Genomic DNA, 14945 nt, shown 5'->3' on the forward strand with positions numbered 1-14945 from the left:
CTGCTGCCCCTGACGATGTATAGCAGGCCTACCTGGCCTGCCTACATGGATGTGCTCCCAAGACCAATACTGGACATCAAACACACAAAACTAGGTTAATTGTAAACTAAGTAAGAACTTTCCGAATTAAATTGTTAACAGATAGGTAGGTCACCTGAAGCAAAAATAACGGTCCGCTGATCTCACGAGAACCCCGGCGGGATGCTCTACACAGATGGCGATACAACATCGCCAGACAAGCACTGCCCCAGCTGTAGCCACAAATATGCTCCCAGTCGTGGTCTACCAGCTGCAGGTAAATGATCTGTAAATGGCTGCCACTCTTGCCACCGAACAACACACCCAGCATCGTGAAATAAAGACCACATAGGCAAGGGCACTTGGACAATACACTGTATGGCCTTGGTACACGCCTGACCGATCAAACTCATATCAGCTACCAGTTTTCTTTCCTGCCTTTGGTACGCAGCAGCCTTGAACATATCTCTCATGTCGTTTCTTCGCACGTGAGTCTTCAAGTTAGAAGCCAAGTGCCGAACACAAAACCTGTGATAGGCTCGCGGCTCGGTGAATCCAACGTTAGGGTCATTCATTGCTGCAATGATCCCAGCATGTCGATCAGATATAACACAGAGGTCATCCCGTTGAGTGACATGAACCCGAATGCAGCCCAGAAACCAAGACCAGCTGGAAATGTTTTCCCCTTCGACTAACGCAAATGCAAGCGGAAATACTTGGAAGTTTGCATCCACACCTGTAGCAACCAACAATGTTCCTTTAAATTTCCCGTACAAATGCGTCCCATCGATACAGATGACAAACATACAATGTTTAAAACCTTCAACACAAGGGCCGAAGTTCCAAAATACTCGTTCAAACACTTCCATGTTGCTGTAATAAACATCGTCTACCAGAGCTTTGTGTTTCCATACAACAACGGTTCCCGGGTTTGACTGTTAGAGTGCTTCCATGAAGTGCGGAAGTCGGCCATAAGAACTCTCCCAATCTCCAAATACTTCAGCTATGGCTTTCTCCCTAGCATACCATGCTCTTCGATAAGTAACGTCGAACTGAAAATGCTTGGATATGAGTTCCTGTATAAATTCAACTTTCAAGCATGGATCTTTCTGCACAAAAGACTTCACAAAATCGGAAATTAAGGATGAATCCAAGTGTGCATGATATGTAGATAACACTTCAGTGACACAGGTGTCCCGGTGCGGGCCTTTGTATGTGACTATGGTAAAGGTATCTGAGTGCTCACTTTTTTTGGTGCCTCGTAGCGACCAACCACAATTCTTCTTGCACCGCAGATGAAGGACCTTCTCATTCGAGGTCACTGTGGTGTAGAATTGGTTCCTTTGTATAGAATACTTCTTCACCATTTCCTGAAGCAGTTTCTTAGATTCAAAGAACATACCCTTCTCAAACTCCCCCTCGATCACAAATGTTGTATGACTACCTGATTTGGCCCAATATTGATCAACCTCATAATTCTCATTTACTTGACTTAACCAAGGAATAGGAGTTCTAACCATGGCCTCCCCACCTTCCATGTCTGTAGAATCAACATCCATGTTATCCAGAATTGGTTCCTCCTCTTCGCTCTCAGCCTCATCATTTGTTTCCCGGAGCGCATCATACAGAGACAACTCGTTATTCACCATATGTTGTAGATTTTCAAGATGATTCACCAATGGTTGAGACGGTGATGTATGATCATCATGCTGCGTAGGTGAATAACTTTGGAGTTGCATGGGAGAAGATATAACTGTGTTCGATGTCGAAGGCCCAGATTGGCCAAACATTGTCGTGGATGTTCCACCATATACAGGTGAAGCTATATGTGAACTCAACGGCATCTGGAACCGATCGTCATGAAGCAGTCTGCTGAAGGACCCAATCCCATATTCAGTTGATGGAATGTCTTGTGAGGGCATTCGGAAGGACTCTGTGTAACCGGAAAAATAGGTAGCTTGTTGATCTGGTCGAGTACTTTGTTGCGTACACGTAGACACTATTTCTACATATATCTCATGTGGATAACCCCTCATTAAAACAGCGCTCCTCAAAGCTTTCAAATGTCTATCGTTAGAACAAGGTAACACTTGAACCGCATTATTAGTCTCAAACCTCATTTGAATGTTAAGTTGTACATTCATTCGGTTTAAGCCAATAATGCTATGAACCTCGTTCATCATATCGTTGAAAGTCATGTCTGGTCCAAGTAGCAATGGTTCCATATTTCCACCACTATACTGGACATTCGGTCCATCAGACACAAATTCACCCCCCCATCGGCATAACAAAGCTGCGTTTTGTGCAGCCATATTCTATACAACAACCAAAAACACATCTTAATTGCATGCAATCTCCACCAATTCGCACAATAACAACCAAGAAATTCACACTACAAACATAATTAACCATATTCACATAACAACCAAAACAAAGTACACAACGAACATATTCACACTAACAACCAACGTATTCTACATAACATAATTTTCGTAATTAAACGACAATGTAGGCTATTTTATCAAATTAAAACAACAATTTCATCAACAATTTCATCAACATTTTCAACATTTTTACCAAACATTCCCACAATTTCATCATAAACTTTCTTACTAAACTAACATCAATTTAGGGCTTTTATACTAAACTATTATCAAATTACAACAAATTAACTTAGAATTATCAACATAATTATCAATTTACATCAAACTAACTTAGAATAATCAACAACATTATCAAATTAAAACAATGTACTATATAATTATCAAACTAACCTAGGTTTTAAAATTTTAAAAACAAATAAGTGAGAAGTACAAAAAATGTGATTATAAAGAAGAGGAGAGGCGCGGCGGCAGCAGGCAGTAGGCGGCGGCGGCAGCGGCAGCGACGGCAACGGCAGAGCTTTGTGGAAGAGAGAGTTTGAGTTTTTAGCTTTGAGGAAGAGTGAATGCGTTGCGTCTGCCTGGAAGAATATACCAGGAAAAACCGTTGACTGAGGCAGCGTGTTTCTAGTATTAATGAAACGCTGCCTGAGTCAGCGTTTTAAGGCCTGTTATAGCCTAACACAAAAACGCTGACTGAGACAGCGTTTTTGTGTATTTCAGTTTTTTTTTTATTTTTTATTTTGTATTTCACAAAATACATAATTCAAAACAAATTAAATAAATAAAAATGAGGAAAAACGTTGACCGAGGCAGCGTTTTACCTCAGAAGCTCAATTTCGTAAATAGTTTGGCCACGCGTCTATATTCGTAAATAGTTTACTAATAACGCTTAGTTTCGTAAAAAAATCCGAACAAAAATTGGTTTGGTCCAGATTACAGAATTATGGATTGGATTTCAGTTCTAGATTTAAAATTAGCAATACTTCGTATTATTTGTCAAAAACTATCTAACACCGTCCTATTATTTTTCCCGAGACCACACCATAAGAAATTGGCCAACGCGAATAGTTTGTGGCTTGCACAAACCACCACCACTGACCACCATCAGGCTACCACGCCTAGAGTTAAAACATGCAAATATGGCATTGTATGTTAGTTTTTATTTAGCAAATATTATTACTACTTCCGTTAATGGTTATGTCATTGTACCATGCAAGATTTTATGTCATGGACATAGACACACAACTGTGTTAGATGAATTTTGATTTAGCAAATGTTTTAAATATAAATAATTGAGTACCAAATTCCATGATTTTTAATAAATGAAGTAAACACTTACAAATGGTGGTACATTTGCTTGGAATGGGGGAAGTGAGCAAAGAGTGTGAATTGTGAGCACATGAAAAAGCTTGGGTTGTAATGCAAAGAGTGAAAGATTTGGAAAGGGATAATGTAAGAGCGTAATCGACTAGAACACTAGAAGAAATGTTGGTAATGCTAATATTGTTCTACCGATTTTTACGCAAGCAAGAAATTACCTATTACTCAATCCATTTTTTTAATAGTTACATCACTTTGACTTATTCGCTATTTGCATATTGTATTTGACTTAATTTTATTTAATATTATAAAATGAATTTAGACATACATAAAGATGAGGACACGCAGACACACAGTTTGCTATTTCAGGTAATGACCATATGTAGGCAAATATGCACTACATCCTTTGATTAATACAGCTCGTAGATTTCATTTCAAGCATAATTAACCACAAACAATCAGAATGAACAAACTAGAACAAAAAAATATGGAGGAAGAACGAACTCGAAAGAGTATAGACTATACACAACCTTAATACTGCAAATTCCACAATGAGACAAGACAACATAGTTCATAAAGCTAAATTTACTAGGCAGAATGAAAACAGTGAAGCCTGCAATTTACATTCACTCAAAAGGCACCCAACTTACACAAGAAAGCTGCTATGGTATCCACACCAAATATATTAGTAAGTCCCAGTAAGTTCTTAACCTAAATAACAACATAACTAAGGGCCACATCACAAACTGCAAAGAAACTTTAACCTTGACCATGATTGAACCTGAGTCATGTCCGCAATGCCATCACCTTCGCCATTGTGCTTGGCCAGACTTCGCTGAAAACACAAAACAAATGCTAGTTACAAAACAGGGACCAATGCACATGATTCATGCTTCTAGGATTTTAAATGCAGATTATTGAAAATTGACTAAATCACCAGTCAAACATGGATACTTTGACCTTGAGTCATGGCACCAAACAAATACACATATACTTTGAAAATCTAAAAAAGAGATTCTCAAGGCGGTAATGGTGCAAAACGAAGAACTCTTAAAAATTTTGCTCTAAAATTGTGGTATTGCCAGTGAACAAACTTTAATTATACCCACAGACCAACCTGATATCATTTGAGTGTGGATTTTAGTGTACTAAGAACCAACATGTTTCAGGTTAGTCAAAAAAAAAATGTTTCAGGAGAATCTCACTTCATTGAAAAAACATAATCTAAGACCCCACACAAAGAAAATTTGTAAAAATTCGAAAGGCTTACCACTTCCATCTCTAGAAGATAACAAAGATTTCTCAGTTTTGTTTCCACTCTTTCCACCACTACCTTGAAGCGGTTTCTGTGTCCTTGGTGACACTGAGCTGACTTTCCCATTTGGTGCAGATGGGAGTGAATGACGTCTGGTCGCATTGTTTTTCTCAGCTTCATCTTGTACAATTTTAGGGGATCCCTGTGCTCTTAACTTTGCCTTGGCAGATTGGGTAGCTTGCATATAGCTAGGAAGCTTCGGAGTATTCTGCAAGCCATCCTCATGCTCCTGTTTTGCGGGAAAAGAAGCCCTCCTATTGGATTTCTGATTTTCGTTTGATGCGGAATCCTCCTTAGTTTTCAAGACACCATTTGGCACAGGAGTATTTTCATCCTTGTCATTCTCAAAAGACTCTGATTTGACCAGGGTTCCATCATCGTTTGAGAATTCAGCAGACTGACTTGTCTCTAACGGCTCCTCAGTTGTCTCCTCTTCGTCTGGCTTAGAATAAACAATAGGCTCTTCCTTAACAGTCATGCTGGTCTCTTCTTTGGTATTCTGAACAACATTGACCTCATTTGGAACCGAAACGTCCTGTACAATGGATGCAGTTACTTTCCCTTGGCTCTGAACTGGCTTCTCAATTACCTCTGTCCGAGCCTGTACAACGGATGCAGTTACTTTCCCTTGGATCTGAACTGGCTTCTCAATTATCTCAGTCTGAGGCTGACCAGGGGTTTCAGACACAGGGTTGTGAACTTTTCTAAGGCTACGTTTAACCTTCTCAAGCTCGAACTGCGGATTATCTTGTACAGAATCTGCTGGCTGGCTTACAACTTTCTTCAGATTTCGCCGTGGTTTCTCTATTTCAGAGGTGGTCTGAGCTGACACATTATCATAAAGAGAAGGAACCTTGCGAACACTGCGCTTAGGCCTACCTGTATCCCCATCAATGGCCAGTGAGTTCCCTTGCTTTTTCTGGACCTTTGAGTTAGTGACTTTCTTAGGGGGAGAGACTGGTTTCCAAGGGCAGGATATTGACCATCTTTCCAACCAATTCTGGACTGAATTTGAATCTGTCACATCATATTGGACTCGCAGAGCCATCACTGCAGGTGATGGAGCTAGAAGCTGTATTGAACAATAGTAAAAAATAAGAAAAACTAATTCCATGAAATTTTTGTAGATTTCACCTTCCACACTAATAATATCTCAAATTTGTGATTTCCTCCCCTACCTCCATTTTACCTTACTTACATTGATAGATGTATTTGACTGAGAAGAATAATGTCAAGAGAAAGGGTTGGACAAAAACCAGTTTTATATCTTTTAGACAAAGTTTAAGCGAATATTGGTATGTCATTACAGTTTTATATCTTTTAGACAAAGCTTACTTTTTTTGTAAATGCATTCACTGACAAGCTTGAGGTGCCAGCAGACATGTCTCCATGAACCCCAACTTTGCCATCCTGAAAATTAGCAGTATGTAGTAGTAAGAAAGTGGCAAACTGGCAACAAAACAAGCAACCTTCACTATTAGCAAAAAAAGTTATTAAAAAAAAAACAAATCAAACAGCTCCCTGCCTTTCATGTGAGCTGAATTTTAAAGAATATAACTGATCCAAACAGAAAGTTCATCATTTAATGTGTTCAACCAGCCAGATTTACTAGGCTGCCTATAAATCACACATCCATATAAACATATAATACTTGGCTCAAATTGTTTGTCTAAATAGAAAGTTCGCAATAACTAGGATAAGAGCAACCGATAGAACTTGGGACAAACTTTGGAGTCCTTTTTTAAATTCTGAGCAGATCAAAATTAGAATGGGGCCAACACTTCAAGATGGTGGTACTAAGATGGTTCCAGATGCTAGTGCCCCTGAATGCAATCTTAGAGTGAAATATTTGGTATCAGCTATAAAATGCTACTGGACTTGCCCCTGACGAATCTACTACATGGGACTTGCCCCTGACGAATCTTCTACATGTCTACAACAATACATGACTATAAAATAAATCACAACCAAATGATGATTAAAATTAGTGCCAGTACCCTGAAGGATGCAACAAAATCAATCCGCATATAAAGTTATTTCATAAGAGGTGCGAATCAGTAGAGAAAAATGAGAAGGTGAGATTAGCAGCAAAAGCATGCTAAATCCCTTAAACCAATCATCAATTACCAACACGGTCCAAAAACCTTGCCACTTCCAATTTTTAGTACTTGTATTATTATTGGTGATAAACATATATTTTTAAAATTGAAATTTCACAAGATTTTGACGTCAAACAAAGCATGCAAAATCAAACAATTTTCAAAAAGAGGAATTTAGTCCTGCAAATCAAGCAACTCTGTGAATTCATACAAAGATTCCCTCTTTAACAGCTCCAGATAAGTAACCAGAAAAAGAAACGCCTTTTTTTTTACTAGAGAAAAAGAAACACCTTAAATAACCATTAAGGGAATTACCAGAGGCTTCACTATACAGACTTTCTGGACTTCAAGGCCAGCATCAGAACACCTAATTTTTAATCCACGAACAAGCGCTTGCAGCTTGACAACTCCTATAATGCAATACAAGGTTGAAACAGCTTGTCTCCTCACCAAATGTCCACGAATAAGAGCCTGAAGCCTTATAATGCCTTTCAGGGCCTTGAATGCACGTCGAGCCTTCACAAATATGCTCAAATTAGAAAAAGTTATCAAGTACCAACAAATTCTGGTAAATTAAGCACAGTTGATATACCATAGAAACGGACCAAGACATATGCAAACATACACATGCCAACAGAAAATAGAAAGCTTAATCAATCAGCCAGAACATCTAGCAATTAATAACTATGAAGTAATTATTACAGTATTATTTTATGTATCACTATCTAATACAAGTAGCAGAAAGTATGAATACATATAAAAAGTTTTTATAAGTACGAACATGATATTCTTAATTATCATGTCAATACAGATGCAGAACTTACCAGATAGCCCCTAAAAGCAGCCTGTGTCTTAGTTGCAGCCATTTCTAACTCTATTCTCTCCTCGTCAGTTAACATATCTGTTTCCTCTGTCGGTTTTGGATCAGTGCATTGATCTCCAGATACTGGTATATCCCCATCTGCCTGGCCAAGAGAAGACTCCTCGTACTCTGAGCTTAAATTTTGGTCATCCACATGAACTGCATCTATAGCAGCACTTGATACCTCTGGAGGATTAGCATCATTATCAGTTGATTCAGTTTCAGGAGCCCTAACACGAACATGCACCTCTTTCTCGTTGGTGGATTTCTTAGCACAGTAAAAAAAATATATATTAATCAGAAGGTGAAAAAACAAATAAATAAATAAAAAGTAAGAACAGGCTTATCCTAAACTAAGTTTTGAAAATCACTAGTGTGCTTCATTGATGCAATCCGCAATAATTTCTCATAAAACTAAATATATAATATTAATGTAGGAAAACTAAACAAGATTCTGAAACTCTATTGTGTAAAAGTTATACTTCCTCAATTCCTTTTTAATTGCAACTTTTGAAATTTTACGCTATTCACATTTACTACTTTGACCATCTTTTGTAATTTATATGTTAGGAAAAAAAATAGACATGTGGGGTCTTGTTAGATTCGTCTCAATTTATATTTTCAAATACTTGGTATATTAATTTTTATAATTTTTACTTAAGTATAATTAAAAATATTAATTTTATAAAATGTACATTGGCAAACGTGAAAACCCCAACTTTGCAATTAAAAAAAAAAGAACCGATAAATTATATGTGATGGTGTGGTTTATCACCAACTAAGGACTTAATAACAAAATTCATTTGACTTCATCTCACCTAAATTTAAAAAAGAACCTTGAGGTCTAGACAATAAACAAGGTTCCAAGTACATGCAGCCCAAGCCAAAGTAATTATCCAATGAATCTATCTTACAAGTTTTTATTTTTTGTGTAGAATATTGAGGTCGAAAATTTTTACAGCGTCAATGAGCAGAACACATGAAGACTATCAAATTTGAAAAAAAATAATCCTCAGCGAAGAGACGGCGATCGCCACCTACACACAATAACACATATACTCTACTCCAGCAGTCAGATACACAAATGCGACAGATCCCACTTAATATATTCTATTATATCTATACATATTTTAAGAGACCAGAGTATCAGATCTGAATATCCTATTCTAATATTCTGTTTACACAAAAAATGACACAAAACTCCATAAAAGCATATTAGAGCACTATAGAGTGTATGAATTACGTGTGAAATAAGGAAAAAGAAAAGCTTCTACTCAAAGTTAAGATGTAATATATACAAAAGGAAAGGAATTACTTTTTAGCATAATTTCACCTAGACAAGAAAAGGCACATATTTACCGGACAATCACCTAGATCTCAAAATTCAAAAAGTGCTAATAGGTTCATAGATCACAAAAAAGATGAAGGGGTGCATCTTGATGATGTAGGCATTACTTTTAGCTTCTCTAGTTTTCCACGCACATGGTACCAGAGAGCCAAAATAATTAATATCTAAATTAATCACACAGTACAACAGAAAAGTATGAAAACAAAGGTGTTAAAAACGCAATGTACCTACCAGACAGTTTTGCAGAAGTTACATTGAAGCACTAATAGTATGTAACAGTAGTTACATCGTAAAAGTTAAACATCTAAGGGAGCAGAGTAATAACCAAGTAAGTCTTCAGCAAGTACCTCTTTACCCTTGGCAAAATTGGATTTGGATGGTTTCTTCCCAAAAATTACAGTCTTTATCCACTTTCCAGGTGATTTCCCCATTGTTGAGAGGCCAAAATTGACTTAACAAAACCTTCAGCACAAGATATCACTTCAGCGCATAATATCTAGAGGCAAAGAGCAAATAGAGCTAACCAAATGAAAAAAGTAAATGATATATGGCAGTTAATTGTGAAAGTTGTTCTACTTTACTAAAGAGCACTATAATAGTCAAAACTTATAAGTTGTTACTCAGACACTAACATGAATGTTAGGTACAAGTAACATATCCAAGTGTTCAACACAATAAGGCTCAAAATTCTGATCACATGAGCACTGTCCTAAAATTGGACACAAGTGCGACACACTGATTCACAAAACATCTACGTAGTACCTGATTTTAAAGACATTCCAATGTGATTGCCAAGTTACAAATACATATAAACAAATTTTAGATTTAGTAGCTCAATTATTGCAATAATTAAGATATCAACTTCTCGCAAATTTTCACATCCTTTTTCCTCATATCATTTTATCTTTCTTTGTATGGATATGTGATTCAGGATTATTGAGGTGTCCGGTGTCTGGATGAAACCTGGAGTGTAGGATAAGAAATCCAACCTCATGTCTGAAAGTACATTTTCCCACATGGATAAGACAATAAATTGTCAAAGCAGCAAAGCTAAGCTATACCATGTATCAAAGCTAGTAAGTTGAAATTTCACTGTACAAGCTACCCCCTAAAATATCAACATGCATTTTCAAGAAATTTTAATGAACACCACAGGGGATAACAGAAGCAGCTTGATCAAATTGAATATAAAATCACAAACAGCTGTTTGTCCATTGATGTCAGCATGACACATAGTTTTACATAAAAAGACCTTAATTGAATATATCTCTCATTGTACAAACCACTCTTGATCATTTCACTTTCATTACATAAGCCAAACATTGAACTGATTGAAGCTCAGAATCAGTAGATAAAAAATTAAAGTAATTTTCTAAAAAGTGGTGAAAGGGCTCAACATTTATCCCTTTTCTACTTTAATTTTCATGATCAAAGGCACTGATACAATAAGTCCCTAATTGTAATGTTGCACTGCAATTCCACAAGTAACAAAGGCTTGCATTTGCTAAGGGTCACAAACCTAGTTCTGCATATCCTAAGAAATAATTAAGTATTTTTTTCTAGGTATGATCTGTCAATTGAACATGATAGAAAATCAGTGCTACTAAAACTTACTGAAGGTAGCTATATGCACAAGATGGATTATCCAACAAGAGAGTTTGCTTTGAAGTGTATAACAACCGACATTACAAGCACAATAAAATCAACCTTAAGGTTTGTTTGAAAGGCTTGGATAGCAATGCGTTCAGCATTACTACTTGCTTCTACGTGCAAAAATAAAAAGTGGATTGATTCATACTTTATGCTGAACATAAAATAATGCAATTACCTATCCTAACCAAAGTCCTTATCTTTCAAGTTAATTCTCATTTATCATCAAAGTCAACTATTCGAGCAAAATGAATACGTATCCAAGCAAAATAAAACTACCCTCAGACACAAATCCTCAATGCAATAAACATGATCTTTCAATTCCTAGCAGATAGGACCAACCATATCAATTTCTTCAATGCTCCACCATCAATATCTTCAATAACTCCATAAGATTTTAACCACTTCAACATCACAGAAAATTTGGTAATACGAAAGTCGACACTAACAACCAGAAAAAGGACAGCTTATGAACCCAATGTTGCACATGCACACATAGCAGCTAGCTTCTAAAGGCGTCTCCAAGTATTATATGGCAAAGAAAATCAACAATACCAAGGCATCTAAACCTAGCTCCAACCAGCAAACTCAACAATATGGCATCACCCATCCCTGAAGATAAGCCCTGATTGAATCAGGTTTTTGTAAAGATCCTTATTCACTAGTCATCTTTCTTAAGTTTGAAATAAATATGTGCCATCATACTATGTACATTGTCTTTATGTACGAAAAATAAAATAAATAAATCCAAAACATCCTCAGAAACAGCCCTTTAATAGTCTCTTTAATTGCCCTTTACTGGTTAGAAGTAAGCTAGTGTATATCTGACCTGTCAGCAAGATATATATTGGGTTGTTCTTGTCATACAAACGAACCATTAGAGCGCCATTTTATACTGTGTAATAGATGTACATTTTTGCCTCCCTATACAATTAGCAACTATATACTCCTTTGATTTTCCTAGATAATCATTTTCAATGAAATGGATATTAGCATTTGCATCTCTTTTCTATTCAACCTCCTTTCTGTGCCAGGGAAGAAAGGCTTGGAATTAACAAACTGTAAATCCTTTTAAGCTTAGAATGACATGGGTTGTCTTCACCATAATCACTCAATACATAGGTCTCCTGCAATCAAGACCAATATCTACTTTGCCGTAAAGCAAATAAAAAAATGGATTATGTCCCTAGTCGAAAAAGAAAATCTAGAAGCCCTTGGCTGTGCATACAAGTCTAGTGAATTACTCGACCAGCCGCTATATGGTGTACTCATCCTATGTTGATCTAGCTCTCAAGCAGCCCAAACGTGATGAGGAGACAATCAAAACCCAATAAAATAGGAAGTAATCATAATCCTTCTTCAGCCATAGCCAATCAATATCCATAATGGAAGGTTACCAAGACTTGTACATACCCAGTCCATCCTAAACCTCTTATACAAAATCCACAAATAACATACTCCATACTCCCTAATGCGTACAAACTTCATATCCCAACCAAGTACAATTGAACGACGATACGCTTCACCAACGCTAAATTAATCTAGGTGTATGCCCACAGAATATCAGATCACTAATTCACTATCAAGCATAGAGCCATTGGCCTTATAACAACTAGGTTAAACAGAATCTCCCTGAAATGCCGCAACATCCTTTAAAAAAATTATAATGGTGACCTATTCAACTATTAAGCACATTATAATTACCTCAAACAAACAAAACTCTCTATTTCCCAAAATAAAATTTTCAAAAAAATTCCATTTTTTTCAAACCCTTTTCCTCATTTCCCCCCAATATTCCCTAACAACCAACAAAACATAAAAACATCAAAATATAAAAATACAAACATTACCAACCAAAAACAATAACCCAGTAACAAAACCAAAGTAAAGATCTGCTTACGAGTAAGCACCGACATTCAACAAATTACCTTAAAACAAGTAAATAAATGTAAATATGAACAAAACCTACAGTTTCCATAATTTAAAACACTTAATTAACTTTAATTAGCAATTACCCACATTCAGATCTATAACTTACCAAACAAATGCAGATACCAAAACCCACAAAATCTAGCAAAACACCCACAATAAACTAAACTGAAAAACAAAAAAAAATCCAATCTTTTCAAAAAATTTACATGCTTTAGCAGAAAATAAAATAGAGGAGAGAGAAAATAAACCATGAAAACAGACCTTGGGAGTTTAAGCGAAGGTGATGTAGCAGATCATTACTACTGCTACTCTGTACTGAAACACTGAAATATACCCTCCAAAAATTTTAATTTTTTTAATTTTTTTTTGGTTTTTGCAGACAAAAATAAATAAATATTAATGGCAATGAAAGAGGGTATAATATGGTATGGGCGGGTTCATAGTAATATGACGTAAGCTCGTTGAATACAGCCGTTCGATGGAGGTCATTTGATACTGTGATGAAAATGGACGGCTGAGATTTGGAGTTGGAGAAGTTTATTTATTGGAACTGACAAATTTGAAGTTTGCTTCAGAAATAAGGGAGTGTGGGGATTCTTTGGCTTTAAAACAAAATTGACAATTTTGCCCTCCAGGTTTTATTTCTCCATATTTATTTTCCCTATTTTAAATTTTAATACTTCGGATAAAACATTTATTTTATTGATTATCAATGCCATACATTCAACTATTTTTTTTTTTGAGGAAAGCAATACATTCAACTATTAACAGCTTGTTAATTTATGAATTAGGAATTTATGACAAAAATATGCGCAAATCAGTGTTATTTTAGTGTTTATATTTTGATGATTTCTTAATTTTTTACGATTTTAAGTGTAAATCTAATGCTTATATGTAGCCCTAAGGGCTATGGATAATATTTTCCTTAATTTATTCTAAAAAAAAAAATTAACACCTTGTTAATATGTAAAATTAATAAATTTTGATTTTTAGTATTCCATATACTACATATACGGTATAAGTTAAGACAGTATCATATGCTCCGTACTATGGAGTACTCCGTAATAATTATTTTTTTAAAAAAAAAAAACAACTTTTTTTTTATTGAGGAAGTTCTACTAGAATTTAATACACATAAATTCTGATAACGATTAATAAAAGACATTAAATTTCATTTTTTTTAACTATAATAAGTTTAATTAAAATCTAATAAGGTATGTTCAATTCACCTTTATATTCATTACTCCCTCCGTTTCAATATAATAGTCTCATATGGAATCTATTACATAAAATAAGAATTGAAGAATATTTGGAATCTAACATTAAAGTCAAAAACAATTCATAAATAGTTTTGTCTTATTTAAACTTTTTTTGTTTTTTTTAGGAAACTGTCAAGTATAATTGCATAATTCAAGGGAATAATTTCTTTACTTAGACTCATGTCATCAATGCACAATCATTAATTTAACCAATCATAATTTAATATGTATAAAATAGGAAATAAAAACTAAGTTTAAAGTAGAATACATTCAATATGGGTAGATCTTTTTGAAACGCCCAAAATAGTATATGAGACTAACAAATTGAAACGGAGGGAGTATTAGTTTAAATAAGTCGGGTAAATAGATTCCCCTCAAAAAAAAAAAAAAGTCAGGTAAATAGATTTTACTGTAAATTTAGATACGATTTGTTGTGGAAATCAAATGAACACACCCTAAATAATATAAATATGTTATATCCAAAAAAAAAGATGAATTTTTAACAGTTTATTTTTATTTTTTTAGAAATTTATATTTAAGATTTACCCTCCCTTAAAAGGAAAAATTGAGTGTAAATGAAGAGCCAGGCTGGAAAAGGAGGCATAAGTGCTAAAAAAGAGGGAAAAAAGTGGGAAACGTAGCAATGTTGGAAGTTGGTTGAACAACCCTTTGGCTCTTGCTATATGAGGAATTAATTAGAATAAGAAGGCGATAAATACAAGTTTTAATATCCTTTTTCTTAACACATACTTGTGCTT

The 14945-nt window shown here is 35.4% G+C and overlaps 1 protein-coding gene across 3 annotated transcripts; it reads right to left on the reverse strand.

The window, feature by feature from the left end:
- Positions 1–4210: 4210 nt before the first annotated feature.
- On the reverse strand, positions 4211–13314 carry LOC110700554 (protein IQ-DOMAIN 31-like). Of its 3 annotated transcripts, none has more exons than XM_021878106.1 (7): positions 13190–13314; positions 9694–9808; positions 7961–8266; positions 7452–7652; positions 6373–6447; positions 4993–6109; positions 4211–4557 (listed from the first exon to the last, which is right to left on the reverse strand). In XM_021878106.1, the coding sequence occupies exons 2-7, from the start codon at positions 9775–9777 to the stop codon at positions 4526–4528; spliced, it is 1815 nt and encodes a 604-aa protein (XP_021733798.1). In that variant the 5' UTR covers positions 9778–9808; positions 13190–13314; the 3' UTR covers positions 4211–4525. The 3 variants fall into 3 exon arrangements, with proteins under 3 accessions (XP_021733798.1, XP_021733799.1, XP_021733800.1); XM_021878107.1 differs by having other exon boundaries at positions 9694–9842; positions 13190–13294; XM_021878108.1 differs by lacking the exon at positions 13190–13314 and adding an exon at positions 13035–13121.
- Positions 13315–14945: the final 1631 nt, after the last annotated feature.

The sequence above is a fragment of the Chenopodium quinoa genome, unplaced genomic scaffold (assembly GCF_001683475.1).
Source record: "Chenopodium quinoa cultivar QQ74 unplaced genomic scaffold, ASM168347v1, whole genome shotgun sequence".
NCBI classification, from domain to species: domain Eukaryota; kingdom Viridiplantae; phylum Streptophyta; class Magnoliopsida; order Caryophyllales; family Amaranthaceae; genus Chenopodium; species Chenopodium quinoa.

What these genes read in the sequence shown, in the direction of transcription:
- LOC110700554 (XM_021878106.1), bottom strand. Translation starts at nt 9,777, where the DNA reads ATGGGGAAATCACCTGGAAAGTGGATAAAGACTGTAATTTTTGGGAAG. An exon ending in CTGCTTTTAGGGGCTATCTG is followed by an intron (nt 7,653 to 7,960) that starts GTAAGTTCTGCA and finishes ATATTTGTGAAG; the next exon opens with GCTCGACGTGCATTCAAGGC. An exon ending in ATCTTCTAGAGATGGAAGTG is followed by an intron (nt 4,558 to 4,992) that starts GTAAGCCTTTCG and finishes TTGTGTTTTCAG; the next exon opens with CGAAGTCTGGCCAAGCACAA.